Here is a 23839-nt window from a genome sequence, read left to right on the forward strand (position 1 = left end):
AAAATCCACCCTTTTTCTTAGGATTTTGTGCCTCAGCATCCCGTGCCCAGGCTCTGGTGCCTTTTTCATCTTCCCTGCCTCGCCTGCAGCGAGTCCCGGTCCTTGGGACCCTGTGTTTGCTAAATCAGATCAGAGCCGGGCAGCGAGGAGGAGAAGGGTGGACATGAAAATTTAATATCTCTGTATCTCTAAAGGCTGGAAATCAGGCTACTCCGGGTTTTTTTTTATTTTTTTCCGTCTGGTACATCGGTGATTTTAGCGTTTTTAAATGTTTAAAGAGCTGCTCCCCACGCCAGGAGCTGCAGCAGGGACCCTTGATCTGATGCTTGGGGAGGATGGAGATCTAATACCTCTTTTTTTTTAATTTTTTATTATTTCATGTGGGGTTTGGCTATAAGGCAGGAGTCTGTATCTACTCCGCTTGGCAATAAACCTTCCTTTCTTCTTCAGAATGAGAGAATAGCGCCGGTCCAACAGTAAATAAAGGTTATAATACCCAATATAAACATTCATTGGCGTCCTACACCCACATGTCTGCATGTTGCCTGGTTACAAGTAGAAAAGGCTAGTGGCTTATTTATCTAGGAAATATGTCCTGGGTATAACCTCATGTCTGAATTTAAACCAGTGTAATTCACTCCGAGCAAACAACAGGATAGGTGATCTCAGTGTGATTTGTCTCCTTGCCCCCTGTAATTTTCCAGCTCACCCCAAATAAACCTTTATTTCCAGTGACTGAAGCCTCCAAATTGAGGAGTCTGCGCTGGGCTGACAGCATCGGTGAATAACCTGCCAATGATTTAATTGTGGTGGGTGGCTATTTTTGAGCTCGTGAGCCAAGCTGAGGGCAGTTGTTCTTGTCTATTCTCAGTCCCCGACCGCTTTCCTGGACTGGAGCATCTTCTCCCATCCCCGTTGTTGGGGGCTGAGCCAGATGGGCTGTCTGTCGGCGATGCTGCAAGGTGAGGCAATGAACTTGGAAGGCTGGCTGGGTCTCTGACTCCCCTTTTCCACTCTCTCCTGCTGGTTTTTGGTCTGTGCTTGCTAAGCCTGACCCCATTTCCCATCTCTTCCTTGGGTCCTTGTGAAATCTGGCCCTTCTTCTTCTTCAGGTTGCTTCTAGGTGAGATCCAGCACTGGTCCCGTCTCCCTGAAGTGACCTCCAGGCTGGGATGTCCCAGCACAACATCCAACCTGTCCATAGAGCCTGAGCCAAAGAAAACCTTTCCCCATAGATGTGAAACTTTTCCCACAGTAAACACTGAGACGAATTTCTGCATTTCCCACTGAAATCCAAGCCTGGGCTCTGTAGAAGGTGCTCATGGGCAGCATTAAGTGATTTATGGTAACACATTTGTGGTGGATCTATTCGTTGTGTCCCAAGGCATTTCCATGCAGCTGAGGACCTGTGAACTTTGAGGAGTTAACAACATTATTTTGCTTTTTACTGCATTGACATAAAACGTCAATATTACCTTGACTTCTTTCAAGAAGCCAATTGGCAGGGCTGTTCATTAGGAAATGGCTCGATAAAAGTGCTTTTTTAAAAATTTATTGAACCTATAAAAGGAAGCAATATCACGAACAAATGGAATGATACCAAAAATGACATCCTTTGTGTCCTCGCAAAAACCCGTGTGCCGCAAAGTGGCATCTGTAAATCTTGGTGGGAATTCCCAGCAGCTGCTTAATTTGGCCCCCACCAGGTAATCAATATGTGAGGCTGTTATATTAGATGGATTTGTGGGTGTTTGGGGAATGCCTTTTTCTACCGCTGATGGCCTTTCCCACCTGGCTGCGGGGGAAGAAGGAGGCTTGGCATTGCTGTCTATTTAGATAGCCTCTCTATGGGCTTGGAAATGGGTTTAAGCACCACCTTGGGCACCATCTGCCTTCAGCAGAGCTCTCTCCTGCCTGCAGAAGCAGCTCTCTTGCTGCCAGGAGAGGTGTGGGACCTCATCCCTTGAGATGGAGATGCTCAACACCAGCAGTGGGGCAAGGCTGAAAAAGGGTAAGAGCAGAAAATCCTGGTCCCTGCTGCCTCATCGCTCCAAAACATGGGCCAGCTGCTCGGAGGTGGGCATGGGGGCATTTGGACCATCTCAGGAGTGGTCATGGATGATGCAAGCACTCAGAGCATGCAGAAAGTGGGGGTGACAGAGGTGTCAGCATGAAATGTTCTTGGTGATGCTGGTCTGTGGAGGGAGCTCAGCGTGAGGACGTGGTCTGGGGTGGAGGGACCAGCAGGTCCCCATTGACCTCTTCACTGTGAGGGTGGTGGAGCACTGGAACAGGTTGCCCAGGGAGGTGGTTGAGGCCCCTTCCCTGGAGATATTCAAGGAGAGGCTCGACGAGGCCCTGGGCAACCTGGTCTAGTTGGGGGTGTCCCTGCTGACTGCGGGGAGGTGGGACTAGATGACCTTTGGAGGTCCCTCACGGCCTGGGCAATTCTATGTTTCTATGACCTTCTCCAGCATGCGTTGCTTTGCTTATCTCCATCAGTCTCGGCATTTTCCATCCCTCATCCCAAAGAAAATCTTCTCATGCTTAATATCCCTATTTTTAAGTCTCTTGTTCCAAGGCTTTTATTGGTTTGTCCTCTTGTCAAACTAAACACGAGCTGCACAGCCGGAGACATTTATCAGAAGAGCAGGGCTTTTCTTCCAGGCGGAAAACCCCAAGGTTGGAAACCTCAAGTCAGGGAAAAAAAAAAAGCACAAGCAATTACCTCGGATCGGCCACATTTGGGATGTCATCGCCTGGCTGGAAACGCTGCACTTATTTACCTGCCCGTCGGGAAGAGGAAAGAGTGATGCCCTTATTGTCCATTCATCTCCGCTCCGCTCCTCGCCTGGTTTGACGGGCTTGGAGGGCGTCTGCTGATAAATCTTTGATTCCCCGGGATCCAAGGTGATGCTCTGCTTCTCAGCGTGCTGAGAGTAAAACATCACCCAGGGCACGCGTACGTGAATGCAATTGCTTACATTTCTTAGCTGATACGGGTCGGGAAGGACGTTTTTATTGCATTTCTTTATTCATAGAATCACAGAATCACAGAATCTTCTAGGTTGGAAGGGACCTTCAAGATCATCTTGTCCAACCGTCAACCTGACTGACAAAAATAGACACCCACACAACAAACAAGGAGCATCATCACTAAACCAGACCTCCCAGCACTACATCAACCCGGCTTTTGAACACCTCCAGGGATGGGGCCTCAACCCCCTCCCTGGGCAGCCCATTCCAATGGCTGAGAACCCTTTCAGGGAAAAAATTTTTCCTAATATCCAGCCTGAACCTCCCCTGGCGCAACTTGAGGCCATTTCCTCTTGTCCTGTCGCCTGTGACTTGGGAGAAGAGACCGACCCCCATCTCTCTACCCCCTCCTTTCAGGGAGTTGGAGAGAGCAATAAGGTCTCCCCTCAGCCTCCTCTTCTCCAGGCTGAACACCCCCAGCTCCCTCAGCCGCTCCTCATAAGACTTATTCTCCAGACCCCTCACCAGCTTTGTCGCCCTTCTCTGGACCCGCTCCAGCCCCTCAATGTCTTTTTTATGGTAGGGGGCCCAAAACTGGACACAGTACTCGAGGTGAGGCCTCACCAGTGCCCAGTACAGGGGGACAATCACCTCTCGGGCCCTACTCGCCACGCTGTTCCTGACACAGGCCAGGATGCTGGTGGCTTTCTTGGCCACCTGGGCACATTCTCTCAGCTCGAATGAAGCCAGTATTGGAGAAAGTGGTTTTCCCTGGGCAGCGACTGCTTGGGAAGGGGTGGAAGGACCCTCTTTAGGTTTGTGGAGCTGCCAGAGGGAGGGCATTTCCTTGTGGCAGCCCTGGGGCGAAGGCACTACCCTCAAGTTATTCTTCTTCCTGCCACGCAATGGCAACATCACGCCCGGGCTTTCCCCACGGACCTTGACCTTGGGGTGCAGGATGGCCTGCAGCAGCCCCCTGGGGCAGGGGGTAGACTTGGGCTCTACCTGCCCTCAGCCCTTTTTTACCCCAACCCCTCTTTTTCCACCCAGAGCATCTGCAGGTGGCCCCCTCTTTGTCTTTTGGGATCTTTGCAGAGAGGGCTAAAACACTCCAAGTTGTCAGCACGTGTTGGTGATGGTTTCACCTTTCTCCATCTTAAACTTGCCTCCTCCTTTGATCCCTAGGAGATGTGACTCTGCCATTGCCATGTCCACCTCGTTGCGGTGGGAGCCACTCTTCTTCCATGCAGACTGAAGCATCATGGTTTATGCTCGAGATGCAGCTCCTCAAGGAGAGCCATCAACTGCAGGCATCTCCTAGATGATGCTCTGGGGTGGGTTGTGCATCCAGCTTCGCCTTCCCGGTGAGGTGGACATCTTGTCCCTCTCTACCAGATCTTTGGACCTACCTGCTCTTGCTGGAGAGGAATAAGTGAGTCGTTGAAGCAGGGAGGGGATGGGATGAGGAGCGAGAACGTGCTGTTTCACCAAGCTGGGGAGCATTAAATGATAATGGAGACATGTTTGTGTAGTGGCTGCATGCGGGCTTGCTCCCTTCAGCAGTTTCCCATTAATAAGTCTTTGTGAATGTTCCCGGGCATATAAACTTTAAATAGATAGCTTGTCAGCTGGGAACTGAGCCTTTCATAGATCTCTTTGATGGAGCAGTTTTTAAGAACAAAACTGGGGGCAAGGAGGGAAAGTTTGCAGCCCTCCATCCATAAAAGATGAATGGGTCGCCGGAAGATGCTGTCAGAGAAGCTAAACAGCTATTTGGATGATGGTGGGTTTGATGCCCAAAGGGGGGGTTCTCCATCCCAACACCTTTTCCTGCCTCACAAAGTATTCCTGCCTTCAATTTCTTTTAAGCAAGGTCTTAGCTGTGTCAAAGAAGAACTCACCTCCTTTCTCTGCTCATTTCTGTGGGTCTGACTTTCACCCTCTCCAGCAGGAGACAAGAGCTCCCTGGAAATCCCTTAGAAATTCTTATTTATTAATTCTTATTTATGGGGTTTTCTTTCCCCTCCTCAATATTTCATGATCTCTGGGAACTGGAGGGCAGGAGAGCACAGCAGCTGAGTTGAACTCACCAGGCAGAGTAGCCAAGAGTTGCCCAGTGATTGCAGACAACCAATTTTAGGACGTCAGGCTTCCAGATCATGGGTCTGGATGCTGCCTGAAAGGAGTCTTGGGTGGATGAGAGAAGGTTAAAGGTGGAAATAATCACATTTTCCCTTTTAGAGGTTCCAGCCAGATGTAGCGTGGTGCCTCCACCTCTCTCAGGTGTGTCTTGTGGCTCCAGAGTGACAATTGGGTGACAATTTAGAGGGAGATCAGAGGGGTGGAACGGCTTGTGCGTGAAGAAAACTTAAATAACCCACTTCTCATCAGCATAGGGAAGGGATGACGGATGGGGTTGGTGACAGAGGTCTATAAACACCTGAGAGGCGAGGAAAGGCGAGGAGGGAACGATTACTCTTCTTCACAAGCCAAGAACCATCAACTGGAAGAAGTTTTAAAACCAAGACAAAGCTTGTTTGCGCAGCCCATCATTCAGCTCCGTTGTGTTAGAGGTGCCTCATCGCAGGCAGGACCCAGTGGTGATGGGTCCAGCTGCTTGGAAATGGTGTGGATCGATTCCCTCTCATTTTGAAGCAGGAGTTTTAGAATTTCTCTCCATTATTTTGAACTAGTCATGGTGGGTTTTGCTCCATCTACACTCAGCTTTTGTTTCATCTCCAGGGGCGAGTGAAGTGGCGAATGGCTCATGAGGGATTGCCTTCTCCTCTAACCCCAGGCAGACTTTGCATTCCAGCTCCTTTCCAAGCCCTCTGAGCGCTGTTGAAACCCCAACTGCAGTACACAGTTGTCTTCTGGGTGAAGGAAGGGTTCAGAGAGGGAGGTTAGACCACAAGGGTGTGTTGCAGGGAGGTAGAATTCATGTTCTGTGATGCTCATCATGTTGTGCCAAGAGATGACACGGATGCGGAGGTGAAGTCCATCCTGTGGGTTCCCCTGGATGATAGGGGTTGACATGGTCCTCAAGAATATGGCTTAGTGTTGTTTTTTTCTATTGCTTATTTCTTATTTATTTTTTTGTCAGAGTTAGGTTGATGGTTGGACTAGATGATCTTTAAGGTCCCTTCCAACCTAGACAATTCTATGATTGTATAGAGGTGGTGTTTAGGGGTACTGGCTGCTCTTGGTTTGTGGAAACATCTACCTTCCCACAGTCCTGTGCAAGGCAAGGCTTCCTCATTGCTTTTGGAGCCCTGGGGAATTGAGGTTCATCCTCGTGTTAAGTTCAAAACTCCACCTCAGCCTCCAACTGAGGCTTCTGTAGTAAGTCTCCTCCCAGGGGAGGTCATCACCACTTGACCTCTACGAGTTCCCATCTCCCTGCCTCCACTTTAAAGAGCATTTTCTCAGCCTGTGTGAGACAATTAATTTCTGATCCCACCTCCCAAGGTCAGGACCTGTCTGGAAAAGGGTCTAGTAGCCTTGAGATGTCCAGACACAGGAGATATTGGGGGATGGTGCAGTGATTTCCAGAGCTTTCCCCTTCTGTGTTAAATAACTGGAAAAAAAGCATTCTTTTTTCATTAAATATTCATTTGCAAGAGGTGAGGTTTCTGAGGATGCAATTAGCTGAGTTCTCCTCCTCCATCAGCTTTCTCCAAAGCTTTTTGGGATCACTCTTTTTCTCTTTTCCTCCTCATTTTACGCTTTCTTAGCCCGTTTGCAACTTGCTTAGTTTTTCCTGGACACCGAGCAGTGCAGATCCTTGCTGGTCTCAGCCAGAAGTGAAGGCAAAGTAGTGAATACAGGAGATGAGATCTGGCCCAGTTACTCCTCATAAAAAACCCAAAAACACCTCTGAAAGAGCATTTCTTTGCACCTAGACCTTTCTTCTTCCGTGCGCTGCCTCCTCTAACACCGTTTCAGCTCTCCAAGTGTGAACCCTGCTCTCTGGGTGGCTTTTCCCTAGGAGTATCAGATGATACAAGGAGTATCAGATGACTGAGACAGATCCTTCTTAACTACATCTATCTGCCTTTTTTTGGTTGGTTTTTTTTTACTTTCTTTTAATTTTTTTCCCCCTTTTGCCCTAGTTCCTGTTTGTTTTCTCTCTTTTTTTCTTTTTTTTCCCTTTTGCGCTAGTTCCTGTTTGTTTTCTCTCTTTTTTTTCCATTCAGCCACCCCAGCCATCATCAGCATTTCTGACCCCCCACTTCAGCAGGTGTGAAGCCAAGGTACAGACTTTATTTCCAGGAGCAGGCTCTCCATGTGGGACAGCTCATATTCAGCAGGCATCTGCGAAGTCCTTGGGCTGGTTTCCTCTCCTTCATAGTGTCTGTAAGTCCTGCCTTCACTCCTAGCTTCTCCTTCAGCAGTCCTTTCCTTTGAAAACCCTTCTCTTGGAAAGTCCCTTCCCCCCATCCTCAGCTTCCCTGGGTACCAGCAGCTTGGTGGCCAGATCCTGGTGAAGCTTTATTAGCTCTGTCCCATCACTAACGTGGCTTCTTGCTTTCCCAGCAGGAGATGGTTTGCATCCCCCCTGCCCTGGTCCCATGGGTCAGTGCATTTCTGCAACCATAAGGGCTGTGAGTGGGTGGGCAAAAGGAAAATTTGGGGTCTCAAACTCCTGTTGCAAACTTTGGCTGAGAAAAATGAGATGTGGCATCACTCCCTTTGGTTCAAGGACAAGGGAAGGCCCATCTGCTCCTACCTTCCAGCAGTCAGAGGATAGGATGCAGCTCTGCCCTGTTTTCCTCCTGTAAAATGCAAAGAAGAGGGTTTCTGGCCCCTTGGAAATGCTCTGTAGCAGGCAGGTGGGTGGCTTTGCTCTCTCAAATGATCAGCTTCTGAAGAGTTAAAGTACTGTGTAAAAGAGTCCTCAGTTAGACCCCCGATGATGGGACATGTCACCTCTGAGACCCTTTGTCAGACTGATTTTCCTATGTGGGTTCATGTTCCCTCTACACCCCAAAGGTTGGTTGTGTGCTGAGGGACCCTCCTGCTGTCCCCCTCCTTCCCCCCTCCTTCCCGCCCCGGGTCTGAAATTAGGGTTGAGATTGATTAAGATTTATCCTTTTTAATTAAGATTGAGAGGCTGGAACCCCAGGGTGCACCAGCCTCAGGAAGAAGGACAATTATGCAGCAATTACACAGCCTTGTAATCACATTATACATGGGATTGTAGACTGAGATCTACCAAAGCCATTGTAAATGGGTCATCAGCAGCAAACCCAGGAGATGCTAAATGACTTGGGCACCTTCAGCTCCTTGCCAAGGGGCTGGGATTTGGGTTGGAGAGGAGATGCTGGCTGAGAACTCATATCTCAGTGAACTTCTGTCACTGTCACCTCCCAGCATCTATCAGCAGCTCCCTGCCCCACAGACATCTGGTCCCCTTCCCTCTTCTTCTCTTATTGAGAGGATGTCTCAGCATCACTGCAGAGCTGGGAGATGACCAGTGCCTCCTCCCAAACCAACATCTCTCAGCTCATCCCTCCTCCTGGAACATGGGGTTCTCCAGCTCTGGGCAGCCCTCCTGGTCCCTGCCTTTTATTCCACTTGGAGAGGAGTAAAAACTGGGCAAGCTTATGCTAATCCTCTTCATAACACTCTCCCAGGGGCTATTTCCAGCCTGGGGGATTTCCTTGGGAGATGAAAGCTTGACTGTGTATGCACAGGGAGATTGAATCAAGCCATAAAAGGTTTTTTTGGAGACATTATCTGAAAGGTCAGGCATCTCTGACTTGTTTGCCAAGCTGGCATCGCTCAGGGTCTTGGCTACATCCCAGTTTAGGTCTCCTGGTTTAGAAATACACCTTGAACTGGCTTATCCAGATCCAGCTTGGATTTTTCTCCAGTCCCATATCCCCAGGGTGGCAGAACATCCACATGGGTGCCAGTGATGGGGACATGGCCTGTTTGCTCCCAGGATGGCCAAACTTCTGCTGAAGCCCACCCTCTTGTAAGGAGGGAGCAGAAGCACTAGAAGGACAAATTCACTCTTGTTTCTCTTTGGTTTGGTGCTGGTTTTAAAAAAAAAACAACCTAAATGGATTTCCCCTCCTTTCAAAGAGCTGGGCAGCAGCATGGGTGGTGTCCCCTTCCTGCTGGACCTGCCTTTGGACCCTGGGGGTCACGTCATTCAGTGTTTTTTCTGCTGGATGCAGAAATTTCAGATTCCGGTACCGTTTCCTCTCCTGGTTTTCATTCCCTTAATTCTTTCTCTCCGGTCGTTTCTAATTAGCAATGCTAACCCACGCTGCACTTGCCTTTTTATCCTGGGCTAAAAGCAGGCTTGGGCTGGAATTAAATGGAGTGATGTGGGCTCGGGGGCTGCTTTTTCCCTCCGAGGGAGTTGGGGTGTGGGGTCAATAGGAGCTGTGTCGAAGCCAAATAGGTTGCTGATGTGGTTTATGAGCCTTAGGATGGCTTAACCTTAACCCAGGGGAGCTCTTGCTACCCTTGCCTGGCTGACCCCGCTCTCCTCTTGCTTGTAGAGAGCCAAAAAAAATAAAAATAAAATGCTCATCAACAGGGTGAGCAGGCTCAGCGATAGAGAAGGTGGCTCTGGTGGGTGCCAGACCTCCGAGCAGGCTCAGAGGCAGAGAAGGTGGCTCTGGTGGGTGCCCAACCTCAGGGGAGGTCACACCTGGGTGGCGTGTGAAGGGGAAACCACCCCCAAAAAGTAACTTTTCTCCTCCCCATTTTTCTAGGAGAACAGAGAAGTCCTTGAGGAAGCAGCATCCCTTTGCCTAGTGATGCTCTGCGCTTATCCTCATCTGGCATTTCTCTCTCACTGGCTTCTTTTTATTCTCTTCTTGCAGTTTACAAATTAGTCAGCCTTGCCCACTGAGGGAGAATTGATTCTTAGGGCGAAACACCTTTTTTCTTTCTTTTTTTTTAATTTTTTTTTTTTCTTCATTCCCTCTTTTTAAGCCTCTAAAAACAGCTTTTCATTTCCCCTGAAAAGCAGCGGGGAGAGAGCTCTGAGACGAACCCAGACACCTTGTCACACTCGTGGAGAGCTGTGAAAACAGTCTTCCCCCCCTCCCTTCGCTGGGCTGGGAGGGAGAAATTTTCCTTTCTGGGCTTAAAAGCAGTGTCTGGAAAGCATCTGGGGAGGTTAGAGCTGGCTTGCTGGTGGCCTTTTGGCAGGGTGGCTCCTTAGACCCTGTCTAGCTGGTGTAGGGAGCTACAGCTGTGGGACCCAAGGGATGGAGAGGTGGGAGAGAGGATGCTCCTGCCACCTTGGAAATGGAGAAGGTGGCTCTGGTGGGTGCCAGACCTCAGGGGAGGTCGCACCTGGGTGGCGTGTGGAGGGGAAACCACCCCCAAAAAGTCACTTTTCTGTTGTGTCGTCCAAGAGGGGCCAAGACTTGGGGTTGATCTCCCAAAAGTGCAGAGCATCCCACCCTGTGCAAGGGGGTGCAGCCACTGCCCGTGCCCCCGTGGCATCCTGTGAGCCCCCATCCCTCCTCCTGACACCAGGGAGCCCCAGTGCACCTGGGAATGGGCAAATCTGGGCTGAAAAACTCCTCTGCTGGGCTGTTTGGGTTTAAAAGAACTTGTAAGTTTGGGCTGCTTTAGCAGGAAACCCTGAAGCCGCTTATCCAAGTAGAGTGGTTTGGGACATTGATACCTTCACGAGGGTTTGTTGGGCCACAAGGACAGACTAATGGCCCCAAAGCCACCCCTGGGGACACGGATGGGGTGCCTGAGGTGCTGTGTTTGCACCCCCAAAGCCTGGCATTCTCTGTGCACCCAGAGGTGTGGAGATTCCTCATTGGGCTGCTCCCAAGATGAGATGTTCGTGGTCAACAGCATCATGAGAGGTATGTCCATCTGCCAGCCCATCCCCCTCCATTCTGCACACCCCTCTGTGTCTAAAACAGGGAAAAAAAATCAATTAAAAAATTATATTTTGGTCCAAGACTTAGGATAGTTTTTCAGCCACAACATCCAGCTGCTGCTGGAGACACAGCAGAGAGGTTTCTCCTATGTCTCCAGCTCCATCAGTAAGTGCTAATAGCAGTGGGGAGGGGACTGTGGGGTCCCCGGGGGGGTTACAGTGATTTGAGTTTCAGTGTCCTGCTGTCTGCAGGATGACTAACCCTGGAGATGTGCACAGAGCTAGATGCAAGCCTGGTCAGCTCCCTGATCAACTGGTTCTTGAAGGAAGGATGGGGTCAAGGTCACCAAAGACCATGTGAAGGTCCTGCATCACCTTCAGCTGCTTTTTAAACCGTGCTGGGACTGGAGAGAGAGGCTGCAATGAAATCCTCCCTCCTCTCCACCAGCTGCAGCAGGACCAGGGCTAACGATGCTGGGTTTTCACCCAGTTGAGATACTGGGATGGGTGTCTTTGCCCCACGGTGGGGGCAGGCCGAGGGATGGCAACCCACCCACGCTAACCCCCGGCTGGCCCAGCCCCAGCACGTGTCATTGAATTTCTGAACACCTTAAAATCCCCTCAGCTGCTCCAATTTATGGTGTTTTCCCACCTCTCTTTCTCACCACTGCTGGGTCTGGCACCAGCTACAGCATCCCCTGGAGCCATCGGCTTTGCAGCAACGGGTCAAATGACCCAGGGAGAGGGAATTGTGTATGGAAAGGCAGGAGATGTCATTAGAGAGAAGCTGGGAGTCAGGAGAGAACCTCTGGGCCCTTTTTTTTTTTTTTTTTTTTTTCTTTTTCACCCAGTTGAGATACTGGGATGGGTGTCTTTGCCCCACGGTGGGGGCAGGCCGAGGGATGGCAACCCACCCACGCTAACCCCCGGCTGGCCCAGCCCCAGCACGTGTCATTGAATTTCTGAACACCTTAAAATCCCCTCAGCTGCTCCAATTTATGGTGTTTTCCCACCTCTCTTTCTCACCACTGCTGGGTCTGGCACCAGCTACAGCATCCCCTGGAGCCATCGGCTTTGCAGCAACGGGTCAAATGACCCAGGGAGAGGGAATTGTGTATGGAAAGGCAGGAGATGTCATTAGAGAGAAGCTGGGAGTCAGGAGAGAACCTCTGGGCCCTTTTTTTTTTTTTTTTTTTTTTTTTTTTTTTTTTTTTTTTACTTCTTTTTTTCTGGTGGATGAAAGGAGCTTACTGCAGTGAAGAGCGTTATTATATTCAGATTCCCATTTAGGCTCCTCCAAGTTGTACAACAAAAGGAATATTAAATGATCTTGCAAAATTTATGTTACAAATCAATGTAACCTGCATAAATCAACCCAGACGAAGCAAGAAGGTAAGGTTTGGGGTTGGTTTTTTTTTTTTGCTGTGACAAAGACGCCGCTTTAGAAATGAAAGATGATGCATCTGGCTGGAGAAGACCTTAGAAAAATGTCCTGCCTTCAGCCAGATTCATCTCCTTGCTTCCTTTTTTTTTTTTTCTTCTGACTGGGTGAAGAAGAAATCACTCCCCAACTGCATGGGACGTGGTGGGGGTTACACACATTGCTCAGAGCTAAAACTTCTTGTAGACGTAGGCAAGCGTGCGGGCAAAAATTGGGGTGGCGGGGTGGTGGGACTATTGGATGAGGAGGAAATCTATGATAAAAATCAGGATAGGAGAGCTGTCTTGGAGCCCCTTTGAGTTCTCCAGGTAAGGAAATCAGCTTTGGCCTGTCTCAAGCTTGTTTTGCCCATGAAGTTGTTTCCCTGAAGGTATTTGTGTGTGCAGGGTGTGATGGTGTGAAGCCACCTGGTACAAACACCCTGCATCGAATGTCCAACGTGGGTGGATGTCTCTCCCTCCCTCCAGGCTTGGACCCGCAGAGACTGCACATGAGATGAAGATGAAGAGTCATCAACAAGGAGCAGCTGGAGAAGATCCTTCTGCTGAGCTACATGTGCAACACAGACGCTGAAGAGCGGGCAGGGAGGCAGCAGGTCCCATGTGACCCCAAGGGGTTTTTCCATGGAGGACCTTTCCCATTGGCGTCCACCATCTCTACCTTCCAGCATAACGAGCATGTCTGGGTGGCCTCTCTCTTGGCACAGTCCCAGCAAGGCTTTTGTGAGATGCTCCTGCTCTTCCATCTCCTGGTCAAGAGGGAACATGAGGTCTACTGGCTCTTCTAGTTCTTCCTCCAGAAAACAGTATGTTTCTGGGTGCTTCTTCCTTGGATCAAAAAGTCCAGGTGGTTAAAGTCCTGCTCCTGGCCTGATGTCCTCCCACCCTGGGGGAAATGGTCACCTACAGCCTTCAGCTTTCCTCTGCCCCTCACCAGGCATGGTCTCTTCTCCTGGCCACCTCTCCATGACCATCAGTTTGGGTGGGAATCATCCAACTTGCCCAGGCTGTCCTGATCTCTGCAGGGGATGGAGCTGTCATAAAGGGGTCAAATCCTCTATTATCAGGGCTTTGTGGCCACGAACAAGCTGGGCCATGGGAGCTTTCCCTGCCCTGGATTCCTGCTTTCCATGAGGATGAGCTTCACCATGCTGAAGACCTCAGTTGCATTTATGGATCCCACCTTTGCAAAACACCTGGGTGAGTCCCAAGCCTCCTCAGCACCTCCACAGATCCAGCACAAAACACCCCCATAGATCCAGCAGGGTCGTTTTGAGAGGTTGCCAGCAAAGGAGAGTAAATATTTGCACAGCAATTGACATCACCTAAACCCACTAAATATTCTGAGGACATGGGTCAGGGCCACCGAGCAAGGGTTACGCATCTTGGCTCTCCTGAGATGGCTCCGTGGTGAGACTCCAGAAGACCTTAGCCCTTTGCACTTGCTCTTCTAAATTTATACCCTTTACTCTGTGAGTTGCATGAAGAAAGAGCTGAAACAGCAACCATTAAGATCTCCCTAGCTGTCCTTCCACGGGCCAGACCTTCTCATGTCCTGCTGGTGCTGTCTGGGCAGAAAATGTTCCCTCTCCTCCTGGTCTAACAACCTGATTTTTCTCTGGGTAGGTTGGCTTTTACCTCCCATCCCCACGGCTCAAAACTGCTCCTGTTTGTCTTTGAGCTACAGCATCTTCTGTGTTTGCTTTCTTCAACTTTCAGAAGGAAAAGGCCTGCAAGTTATTCAGTCACTGGTCGCCCTGGTTTTGCTTCTCCTTCTGGTGAGTGTTCAAGTCCTTTGACGATGTCTGGAGGCTGTGGGAGGTGAGGGCATCTTACTGTCCCATCCTTTGTCACTATTACCTGTCCTGCACCTGCCTGGGTACCCTGAACATCATAGAATAGAATAATAGAATGGTTTGGGTTGGAAGGGACCTTAAAGATCATCCAATCGCACCCCCTGCCCTGGGCAGGGACACCTCCCACCAGCCCAGGTTGCTCCAAGCCCCATCCAGCCTGGCCTTGAACCCCTCCAGGGATGGGGCAGCCACAACTTCTCTGGGCAACCCAGGCCAGGCTCTCACCACCCTCACACCAAACAAGTTCTTCCCCACAGCTCAGCTCCATCTCCCCTCTTTCAGTGTCAAACCCTTCCCCCTCCTCCTAGGGCTCCCCTCCCTGATCCAGAGTCCCTCCCCATCTCTCCTGGAGCCCCTTGAGGGACTGGAAGGGGCTGGAAGGTCTTCCTGGAGCCTTCTCCTCTTCAGGCTGAACCCCCCCAACTCTCTCAGGCCCCCCTCCCAGCAGAGGGGCTCCAGCCCTCCCAGCATCTCCGGGGCCTCCTCTGGCCCCGCTCCAACAGCTCCATGTCCTTCTGCTGTTGGTGGCTTTGATCATCTCAATTAATATTTGCACAGACTCTCCCCCCGCGCTCGCCCGTCTCGATGAAGCCCATGTCTCAAGTGTTTATTCTCATTATCCTCTGGCTGATGCAGGATCACCTCTTCAGAAGCATCTGTGGCTCAGGAGGTCCCTGAACTGTAAATTCTCTTTTATTTTATTTTTTTAAGGAAAACTGAAGTGCGGAGACCCCAAACCTTCAGGGTAAAAAAAAAAAAACTGGGGAGGGAGGAAGGAAAAGGAAAAACAAAGGAAAAAGCCCTTCTCCATTGAATTGCAAACGCGAGCAAGGACTGAACTGGGATCACAGCACAAGGGGATGGGTTGTCACTGGTTTCTCACTTTTCTTTTCTCTCTTTTTCCTTCTCCAGCCAGGTCTGTGGGAACCTGGTTCACCTGGATGTGGAGGAGCTGCTCTCCGCAGCCTGGGCTGCCCACCAGCTCCTGGTTGAACACGTGGACAAGGTGAGATCTTGGGGGTAGAGGGGGAAAGTCCATCCTGTCACTCTTTCTTCTGCTGTCCCCCACGTGCTGGCCATGCTGATGGACTTCTTCACCTTGGCAAAGCACTAGAAGCCAGTGCAGTGCCTTGCAATAAAGGTATGCTCTTGAGTTGCCACAATTGGCTAAGTCTTTCTGTTGGGATACTGGATCTGACCTCAAGGCACAGAGGGATTGGTGTGGACAAGGCTGAAATGGGGACACCTCATGCACCAACACTGGTCCTGCTCTCTTGCTCCAGTCTCTACCAACTGGGGAATACTGGTCCTTCCTCTGGGGAGCAAATGATGGGATTTCATCCAGTCTCCAGCTATGGGTGCATTTTGCTTCCATCATCCCAACTATCCCATCTTCCACGGGGACTGTCTTGATGCCACCCCAACGTCGGATGTCTCACTGTTCAGCGTGAGGGATCCCATGATCCCTGGTTGGAGCTACTGGGAGGCTCCTCTGAGCACAGGAGCCTTCCTGCTTTTCCTGTCTTCCTGTGGTCAGGTGGGTCATGCCAGCACCAAGGATGTGGGAAGCAGATGAATAGATCCCAAACCTCTAAGAATTATCACTCTTATTATTTTTTTACAGGTGGGGAAACTGAGGCGAGCAGCCACCGTGCACCTTGCTGTGGAGCAAGGAAGGGTTGGACTTGAGTATTTGAGTACTAGGACACACCTTGAGTACTGTGTCCAGTTTTGGGCCCCCTACCATAAAAAAGACATTGAGGTGCTGGAGCGGGTCCAGAGAAGGGCGACAAAGCTGGTGAGGGGTCTGGAGCACAAGTCTTATGAGGAGAGGCTGAGGGAGCTGGGGGTGTTCAGCCTGGAGAAGAGGAGGCTGAGGGGAGACCTTATTGCTCTCTCCAACTCCCCGAAAGGAGGGTGTAGCCAGGGGGGGTCGGTCTCTTTTCTCAAGTCACAGGCGACAGGACGAGAGGAAATGGCCTCAAGTTGCGCCGGGGGAGGTTCAGGCTGGATATCAGGAAAAATTTTTTCCCTGAAAGGGTTCTCAGCCATTGGAATGGGCTGCCCAGGGAGGTGGTTGAGGCCCCATCCCTGGAGGTGTTCAAAAGCCGGGTTGATGCAGTGCTGGGAGGTCTGGTTTAGTGATGGTGATGCTCCTTGTTTGTTGTGTGGGTGTCTATTTTTGTCAGTGAGGTTGATGGTTGGACAAGATGATCTTTAAGGTCCCTTCCAACCTAGAAGATTCTGTGATTCTGTGACTTGGTCATCTTCTCAGAAAGGCACAAGCCATCCAAGGGCCATAAATCTCCATGAGGGTTAAAGGAGGAGAAGTGAAAGGCTCCAGGAATTCATCCACCCTCAGCCAGGCTGGCAGGTACAGCAGAAAACCTGCTGATGTAGTCAAGGTCCTAATAAGTTTGGGAGTGTCCAGTGGCCGGTCATACGGAGCCGTCGCTGAAGGGCTTTTATCACTCCAGACACTTCTGCTGACATGGAGAGATTTGTTTCACAAGGGACAGTCCCTGGGCAGGGATCAGGGGAAGGCTGAGCTAATGCTGCCTGACACACCTCGTTTAGGAGATAAGGGGAGGAGGGATGTTGGGAAAACCTCCAAGGAGGAAAGCCCTTCCGTGCTGGGAAGGGTGTTGAGATGCTGGTGGTACCCAAAGCCCATCCAGGATCTTAAAAGTAGTGGTTCCCAGGTGCTGGCAAGGAAGATCTGGCAGAGTTGAGGGTGTTTCATTATTGTTCTGTTGGTCTGGGACATCTTAAAAGGCAGAGCATGATGATGAAGCCATGAGATGGGACATCCCTCTCCACCTGCACGGACACCGAAGCAGGTTTATCCCCGTGTATTTTAAGCCAGACGTTGTTCTCCAACTGCAAGAGGAGAGGTTTTTTTTAATGGATGGAGCATCTATTTTAGACTCATTAGGGCAAAAATTGTCTCGGGGAGGGAATTCACGGCTTGTGGTGAAGGTGAGGAGGAGAGATGGGGAAGGCCAAACGATGCAGTCAGGGTGGCGCCGGGCTTAGCTTGTGACGGAGCTTCTGTAAAATGAGGGACAAAAAGGCAATCCCTGCAAAAATTCAGAGCAAATCGACCTGTATTTATTTATTCGAGGCATGTAACCCTGTTGCTAAAATCTGTGAAGACCTCAGCCTTGTTTTCCTAAATATTGGGGAAGAGGAGGGCTGGCCATGTCCACCTGAGCATCCCCATCCTGCTCCTCATCTCAGCTTGAAGTTGGGTACCCAGGAGCCTGCTGGGTCCCCTTTTGCCACCTGATAACCTGGCAAAACCCCTTCTTCTTCGCAAGCAGCCACCTCCTTGGTGGCCACGGCAGCTCCAGCAGCAGCAGAAAGGGGAGGACTCATCCTGCTTCGCTTGCCATAAGGTTTGTGGAGGTACCTGCTAAGGCCTCCTGACGATGCCGTGGGCACCGGCTCCTGATTTATGCCCAACCGACCGAGGGATTGCTCCGTGATGAATTTCTTAGGATTAATTACACTGCATCCCTGCTGAGATTTTTAACAAGATTATGCTTCCCCAGCCTTGCTGCTTCGCTTTCTCCTCCTGCTCCCCTTTCTTTTCCATTTCAGAGCATGTTACATGCAGCAGGATTCACTTCTGGGGTGGTATTTTTTTCCCCCCTCCTGGGATGCTGGGGAGGAAGAATGAGCAGTGGCAGCAGCTTCATCATGGGGGGGATTTCACCCCGAGCTGGGGCGTGGGGGCACGAGTCCCTGGGTGATGCTTCACCTCCTATACTGGGTTCAAGAGGTTGCTTTGCCATGGGCAACGCTGCCTCTGGTTTCACCAGGAGGGTGGGAAGGTGGAACCAGCTGGAGATGGTGGTGGGACCCGGTGGATGGAGATGGGGCTGGTGTTTGCTGGCTCCTTTTCTGCTGCGGAAGCAAATTCCCTCCGTGCTGGAGAGGAGGCTGCTGGTCCTCTCTCATCTGATCTCTGAGATAGGTGCTGACCCTCTCCTGGTGGCCCTGGCCCCGAGTTGAGACTCTCCAGGGTGGCATTGGGTTATTTTGAGTTGTCCCCATGCCTGTGCTTGCTGTCCCACTCCCGCACTGCCTCCCAGCCTTGGCAGATGCCAGGGGAGACATTGCTGTGCCTGGAGAGGAGGCAGCAAAGCCTGAGCTGGAGACTTGGGGGAGATCAAAAACATCTCAGCAGCAGGTTTTTCTCCAACCCCGAGAGGCATTTTAAGTCTTCACGCGTCTCAAGTGATTGGAAGTGAAGGAACATGATGGCATGGATGGGCTTTGTGGTTGGAGAAGCTCAAGACGGCATTTTCCTCCAGCAGGAGAAGGGGCAGACACGTTGCTCTGGGAAAACCCCAACAGCTGGTGGGCTCTGCAGGATGGATAATGGGGTACGAGCCACATTTTGGGGTGATTTGCTGTCGTTGAGGGCAGTTCAGCATCCAGGCAAACACAGCAGGATGCTCTCAGAAGCATTGTCCCAGGTCTGGGATGCTCAGAACCCCTCTTCTTGCCAGAAGTTTGCTGCTGAAACCCCGACTCTGTGCCGGAAACCTGATTTTCTTGCTCTGCATTATGTATTTCCCCCGTTGTATCCTTTATTTAGCTATTCAGGGAGTCACGGAATTGTTAGAGTTGGAAGGGACCTTCTAGAGACCATCCAGTCCCACTCCCCGGCCAAAGCAGGGCTGCCCAGAGCACATCACTCAGGAGCATCCAGGCGGGCTTGAAGATCTCCAGAGAAGGGGACTCCACACCCTCCCTGGGCAGCCTCTGCCAGGGCTCTGCCACCCTCACCCCAAACAAGTTCTTCCTCACATTGGAGTGGAACTTCCTATGGTCCAGCTTGTGCCCGTTGCCCCTCGTCCTGTCACTGGGAACCACTGGGAAGAGTCTGGCTCCATCCTCCTTCAACCCACCCTTTAGATCCTTGTCAGCATGAACAAGGTCTCCCCTCAGCCTTCTCTTCTCCAGACTAAAGTGTCCCAGCTCTCTCGACTCATTAGGGCAAAAATTGTCTCGGGGAGGGAATTCATTGCTTGTGGTGAAGGTGAGGAGAGATGAGGAAGGCCAAACGATGCAGTCAGGGCGGCGCTGGGCTTAGCTTGTGACGGAGCTTCTGTAAAATGAGGGACAAAAAGGCAATCCCTGCAAAAATTCAGAGCAAATCGGCCTGTATTTATTTACTCGAGGCATGTAACCCTGTTGCTAAAATCTGTGAAGACCTCAGCCTTGTTTTCCTAAATATTGGGGAAGAGGAGGGCTGGCCATGTCCACCTGAGCATCCCCATCCTGCTCCTCATCTCAGCTTGAAGTTGGGTACCCAGGAGCCTGCTGGGTCCCCTTTTGCCACCTGATAACCTGGCAAAACCCCTTCTTCTTCGCAAGCAGCCGCCTCCTTGGTGGCCACGGCAGCTCCAGCAGCAGCAGAAAGGGGAGGACTCATCCTGCTTCGCTTGCCATAAGGTTTGTGGAGGTACCTGCTAAGGCCTCCTGACGATGCCGTGGGCACCGGCTCCTGATTTATGCCCAACCGACCGAGGGATTGCTCCGTGATGAATTTCTTAGGATTAATTACACTGCATCCCTGCTGAGATTTTTAACAAGATTATGCTTCCCCAGCCTTGCTGCTTCGCTTTCTCCTCCTGCTCCCCTTTCTTTTCCATTTCAGAGCATGTTACATGCAGCAGGATTCACTTCTGGGGTGGTATTTTTTTCCCCCCTCCTGGGATGCTGGGGAGGAAGAATGAGCAGTGGCAGCAGCTTCATCATGGGGGGGATTTCACCCCGAGCTGGGGCGTGGGGGCACGAGTCCCTGGGTGATGCTTCACCTCCTATACTGGGTTCAAGAGGTTGCTTTGCCATGGGCAACGCTGCCTCTGGTTTCACCAGGAGGGTGGGAAGGTGGAACCAGCTGGAGATGGTGGTGGGACCCGGTGGATGGAGATGGGGCTGGTGTTTGCTGGCTCCTTTTCTGCTGCGGAAGCAAATTCCCTCCGTGCTGGAGAGGAGGCTGCTGGTCCTCTCTCATCTGATCTCTGAGATAGGTGCTGACCCTCTCCTGGTGGCCCTGGCCCCGAGTTGAGACTCTCCAGGGTGGCATTGGGTTATTTTGAGTTGTCCCCATGCCTGTGCTTGCTGTCCCACTCCCGCACTGCCTCCCAGCCTTGGCAGATGCCAGGGGAGACATTGCTGTGCCTGGAGAGGAGGCAGCAAAGCCTGAGCTGGAGACTTGGGGGAGATCAAAAACATCTCAGCAGCAGGTTTTTCTCCAACCCCGAGAGGCATTTTAAGTCTTCAGAAGCCTCAAGTGATTGACTGCCTTCATGCAATGGTGGAGAAAGAGCTGCCTTGATTTCCCTGGGGCCACAGCTGTGAGGAGACCATGTGCCCCCGCAGCCGGGGCAGGATGGAAGTGAAGAAGCATGATGGTATGGATGGGCTTTGTGGTTGGAGAACCTCATGATGGCATTTTCCTCCAGCAGAAGGGGCAGACACGTTGCTCTGGGAAAACCCCAACAGCTGGTGGGCTCTGCAGGATGGATAATGGGGTACGAGCCACATTTTGGGGTGATTTGCTGTCGTTGAGGGCAGTTCAGCATCCAGGCAAACACAGCAGGATGCTCTCAGAAGCATTGTCCCAGGTCTGGGATGCTCAGAACCCCTCTTCTTGCCAGAAGTTTGCTGCTGAAACCCCGACTCTGTGCCGGAAACCTGATTTTCTTGCTCTGCATTATATATTTCCCCCGTTGTATCCTTTATTTAGCTATTCAGGGAGTCACGGAATTGTTAGAGTTGGAAGGGACCTTCTAGAGACCATCCAGTCCCACTCCCCTGCCAAAGCAGGGCTGCCCAGAGCACATCACTCAGGAGCATCCAGGCAGGGCTTGAAGATCTCCAGAGAAGGGGACTCCACACCCTCCCTGGGCAGCCTCTGCCAGGGCTCTGCCACCCTCCCCCCAAACAAGTTCTTCCTCACATTGGAGTGGAACTTCCCATGGTCCAGCTTGTGCCCGTTGCCCCTCGTCCTGTCACTGGGAACCACTGGGAAGAGTCCGGCTCCATCCTCCTTCAACCCACCCTTTAGATACTTGTAAGCATTAATAAGGTCTCCCCTCAGCCTTCTCTTCTCCAGGCTAAAGAGTCCCAGCTCTCTCAGCCTTTCCTCATCAGGGAGATGCTCCAACCCCTCCATCATCTCTGTTGCCCTTCGCTGGACTCTCTCCAGCAGTTCCCTGTCCCTCTTGAACTGGGGAGCCCAGAACTGGAGGCAGGATTCCAGTTGTGGCCTCCCCAGTGCAGAGCAGAGGGGGGGAAGGACCTCCCTCCACCTCCTGGCCACACTCTTCCCTCCGCAGCCCAGGATCCCGTTGGCCTCTTGGCCACAAGGGCCCATTGCTGGCTCCTGGAGAGTTTACTGGCCACCAGGACCCCCAGATCCTTCTCAGAAGTGCTTTCCAGAAGATCCACCCCGAACATACACTGGTGTCTGGGGTTCTTCCTCCCCAGGCGCAGGACCCTACACTTGCCCTTGTTGAACCTCAAGAGGTTCTTCTCTGCCCAGCCTGTCCAGGTCACACTGGATGGTGGCACAGCCCTCTGGGGTGTCAGCCAGCCCTCCCAGTTTGGTGTCACCAGCCAACTTGGTGAGGATACACTGTGTCCCACCCCTCTCTCTGCAAACCTTGCCTTTCTTAACCTGAACGAGAACATACACTGGTGTCTGGGGTTCTTCCTCCCCAGGTGCAGGACCCTACACTTGCCCTTGTTGAACCTCAAGAGGTTCTTCTCTGCCCAGCCTGTCCAGGTCACACTGGATGGTGGCACAGCCCTCTGGGGTGTCAGCCAGCCCTCCCAGTTTGGTGTCACCAGCCAACTTGGTGAGGATACACTCTGTCCCACCCCTCTCTCTGCAAACCTTGCCTTTCTTAACCTGAACGAAGCCATCTCTGCATCCCTCTGGTCCACGATGGACCCATGCTGCCCCGGCTCCCCGCAGTATCCCACCTGGCCAACCCCACCTCATCTTTCTGGCTGGTTCAACCTCGTTGGATGCTTCTGGCTCTTTAAGTGGAGTACAAATTACTTCTATCGAAACGAAGCTGGCTTTGGGCTTGCAGCAGAAACTCCCTGATAGAGGTTCTTCTCTGCCCAGCCTGTCCAGGTCACACTGGATGGTGGCACAGCCCTCTGGGGTGTCAGCCAGCCCTCCCAGTTTGGTGTCACCAGCCAACTTGGTGAGGATACACTCTGTCCCACCCCTCTCTCTGCAAACCTTGCCTTTCTTAACCTGAACGAAGCCATCTCTGCATCCCTCTGGTCCACGATGGACCCATGCTGCCCCGGCTCCCCGCAGTATCCCACCTGGCCAACCCCACCTCATCTTTCTGGCTGGTTCAACCCTTCTTCTGCTGGCCTCGTTGGATGCTTCTGGGTCTTTAAGCAGAGTATAAATTACTTCTATTAAAACGAAGCCGGCTTTGGGCTTGCAGCAGAAACTCCCTGATTTCCTGGGTTGGGGGGTTTAGTGGTTCTTTTCTTTTTTGGTTGGTTTGGTGTTTTTTTCTTCCTCAGTGGAATTAAGGAGGTTAGTTGAGGAGCGTGAAGCCGATTTGGGGTTGATGCTATTCTGGGCTGGGTTTAGGCGCCGCGGCACGGGCGGGAGGGTGGCTTTTGCTGGGATAAATGAGAATTTCCTGGGTTGGGGGGTTTAGTGGTTCTTTTTTTTGGTTGGTTTGGTGTTTTTTTCTTCCTCAGTGGGATTAAGGAGGTTAGTTGAGGAGCGTGAAGCCGATTTGGGGTTGATGCTATTCTGGGCTGGGTTTAGGCGCCGCGGCACGGGCGGGAGGGTGGCTTTTGCTGGGATAAATGAGAGCATATTGATAATCAGCTTTGTACCAGCTGGGAGCTCACCCCGCTAAACCCTTTAAAGGGGACGAGCCTCTTGCTCACAAAAGGCTTCTCTCTGCAGGGTGCCCTCGTTTTGGGGGGAGGAGGTGGCTTTCTCTGGGTTCCCCAGGGTGCCTTCTCCCAGTTCAGGTGACAGGAACCACAAGTTCACCCCTCTCTGCACCTGGGAGCTCTGCATCTTCAGGGCTGTGTCGGATGCTGCTGGGGATGGGGACCAGTTTGCACCAGTTTGCTCCCCCCAGCACTTTGCAGAGCGATGCATCTGCTTGCAGACCATCTTCCTCTTGCCATAGGACCTGGGGACATGCCACCCCTCCTGTAGTTGGAGGCTGCAACTGGGTTAAACCAACCTTCCCAGCTCCTCCTCATCCATAATTTTCTTCACCTCTCCTTAACGAGGGGCAGGGCAGTCATGGGGGGAGTTTGGGGGGGGGTAGGACATCAAATACAGGGGGTTGGCTTGGTTCTTCATCTCCAGGGGTGACACCATGTCTGTGGTCAGGCTCAGCCCATCCCCTGTGCACAGAAGAAGGTCCTTGGGATGGGATGGGATGGGATGGGATGGGATGAAAGTGGCTGAGGGTGCTCAGCACCCAGAGGGGGGATGTGGCCAAAAGGACCTGATGGGTGCTACGTCCCCTTCCCTCTGGGCCAACTCAAGGTGTCCCCTGTGTCCCCTTCTCCTCCCCCTCTCTTTTCCACAGGGAGGGAAACTGAGGCGCAGCTGGGGCAAGCGCCCTCCAGCTTTCCAGTTCCTTCCTCCAAGACCAGTGAGGCCAGCTGGATATAC

General features: G+C 51.7%; 1 protein-coding gene across 1 annotated transcript in view; it reads left to right on the plus strand.

Annotated features, from left to right (window-relative positions):
* Positions 1-14084: 14084 nt before the first annotated feature.
* LOXL1 (lysyl oxidase like 1) overlaps positions 14085-23839 on the plus strand; it is a 62337-nt gene continuing 52582 nt past the window's right edge. The window contains exons 1-2 of the mRNA XM_014956669.1: positions 14085-14104; positions 15052-15145. Coding sequence (XP_014812155.1) covers positions 14085-14104; positions 15052-15145 — 114 coding nt within the window. The remainder of the gene's footprint in view (positions 14105-15051; positions 15146-23839) is intronic.

This window comes from Calidris pugnax, unplaced genomic scaffold (assembly GCF_001431845.1).
Source record: "Calidris pugnax isolate Ruff unplaced genomic scaffold, ASM143184v1 scaffold265, whole genome shotgun sequence".
In the NCBI taxonomy this organism is placed as follows: domain Eukaryota; kingdom Metazoa; phylum Chordata; class Aves; order Charadriiformes; family Scolopacidae; genus Calidris; species Calidris pugnax.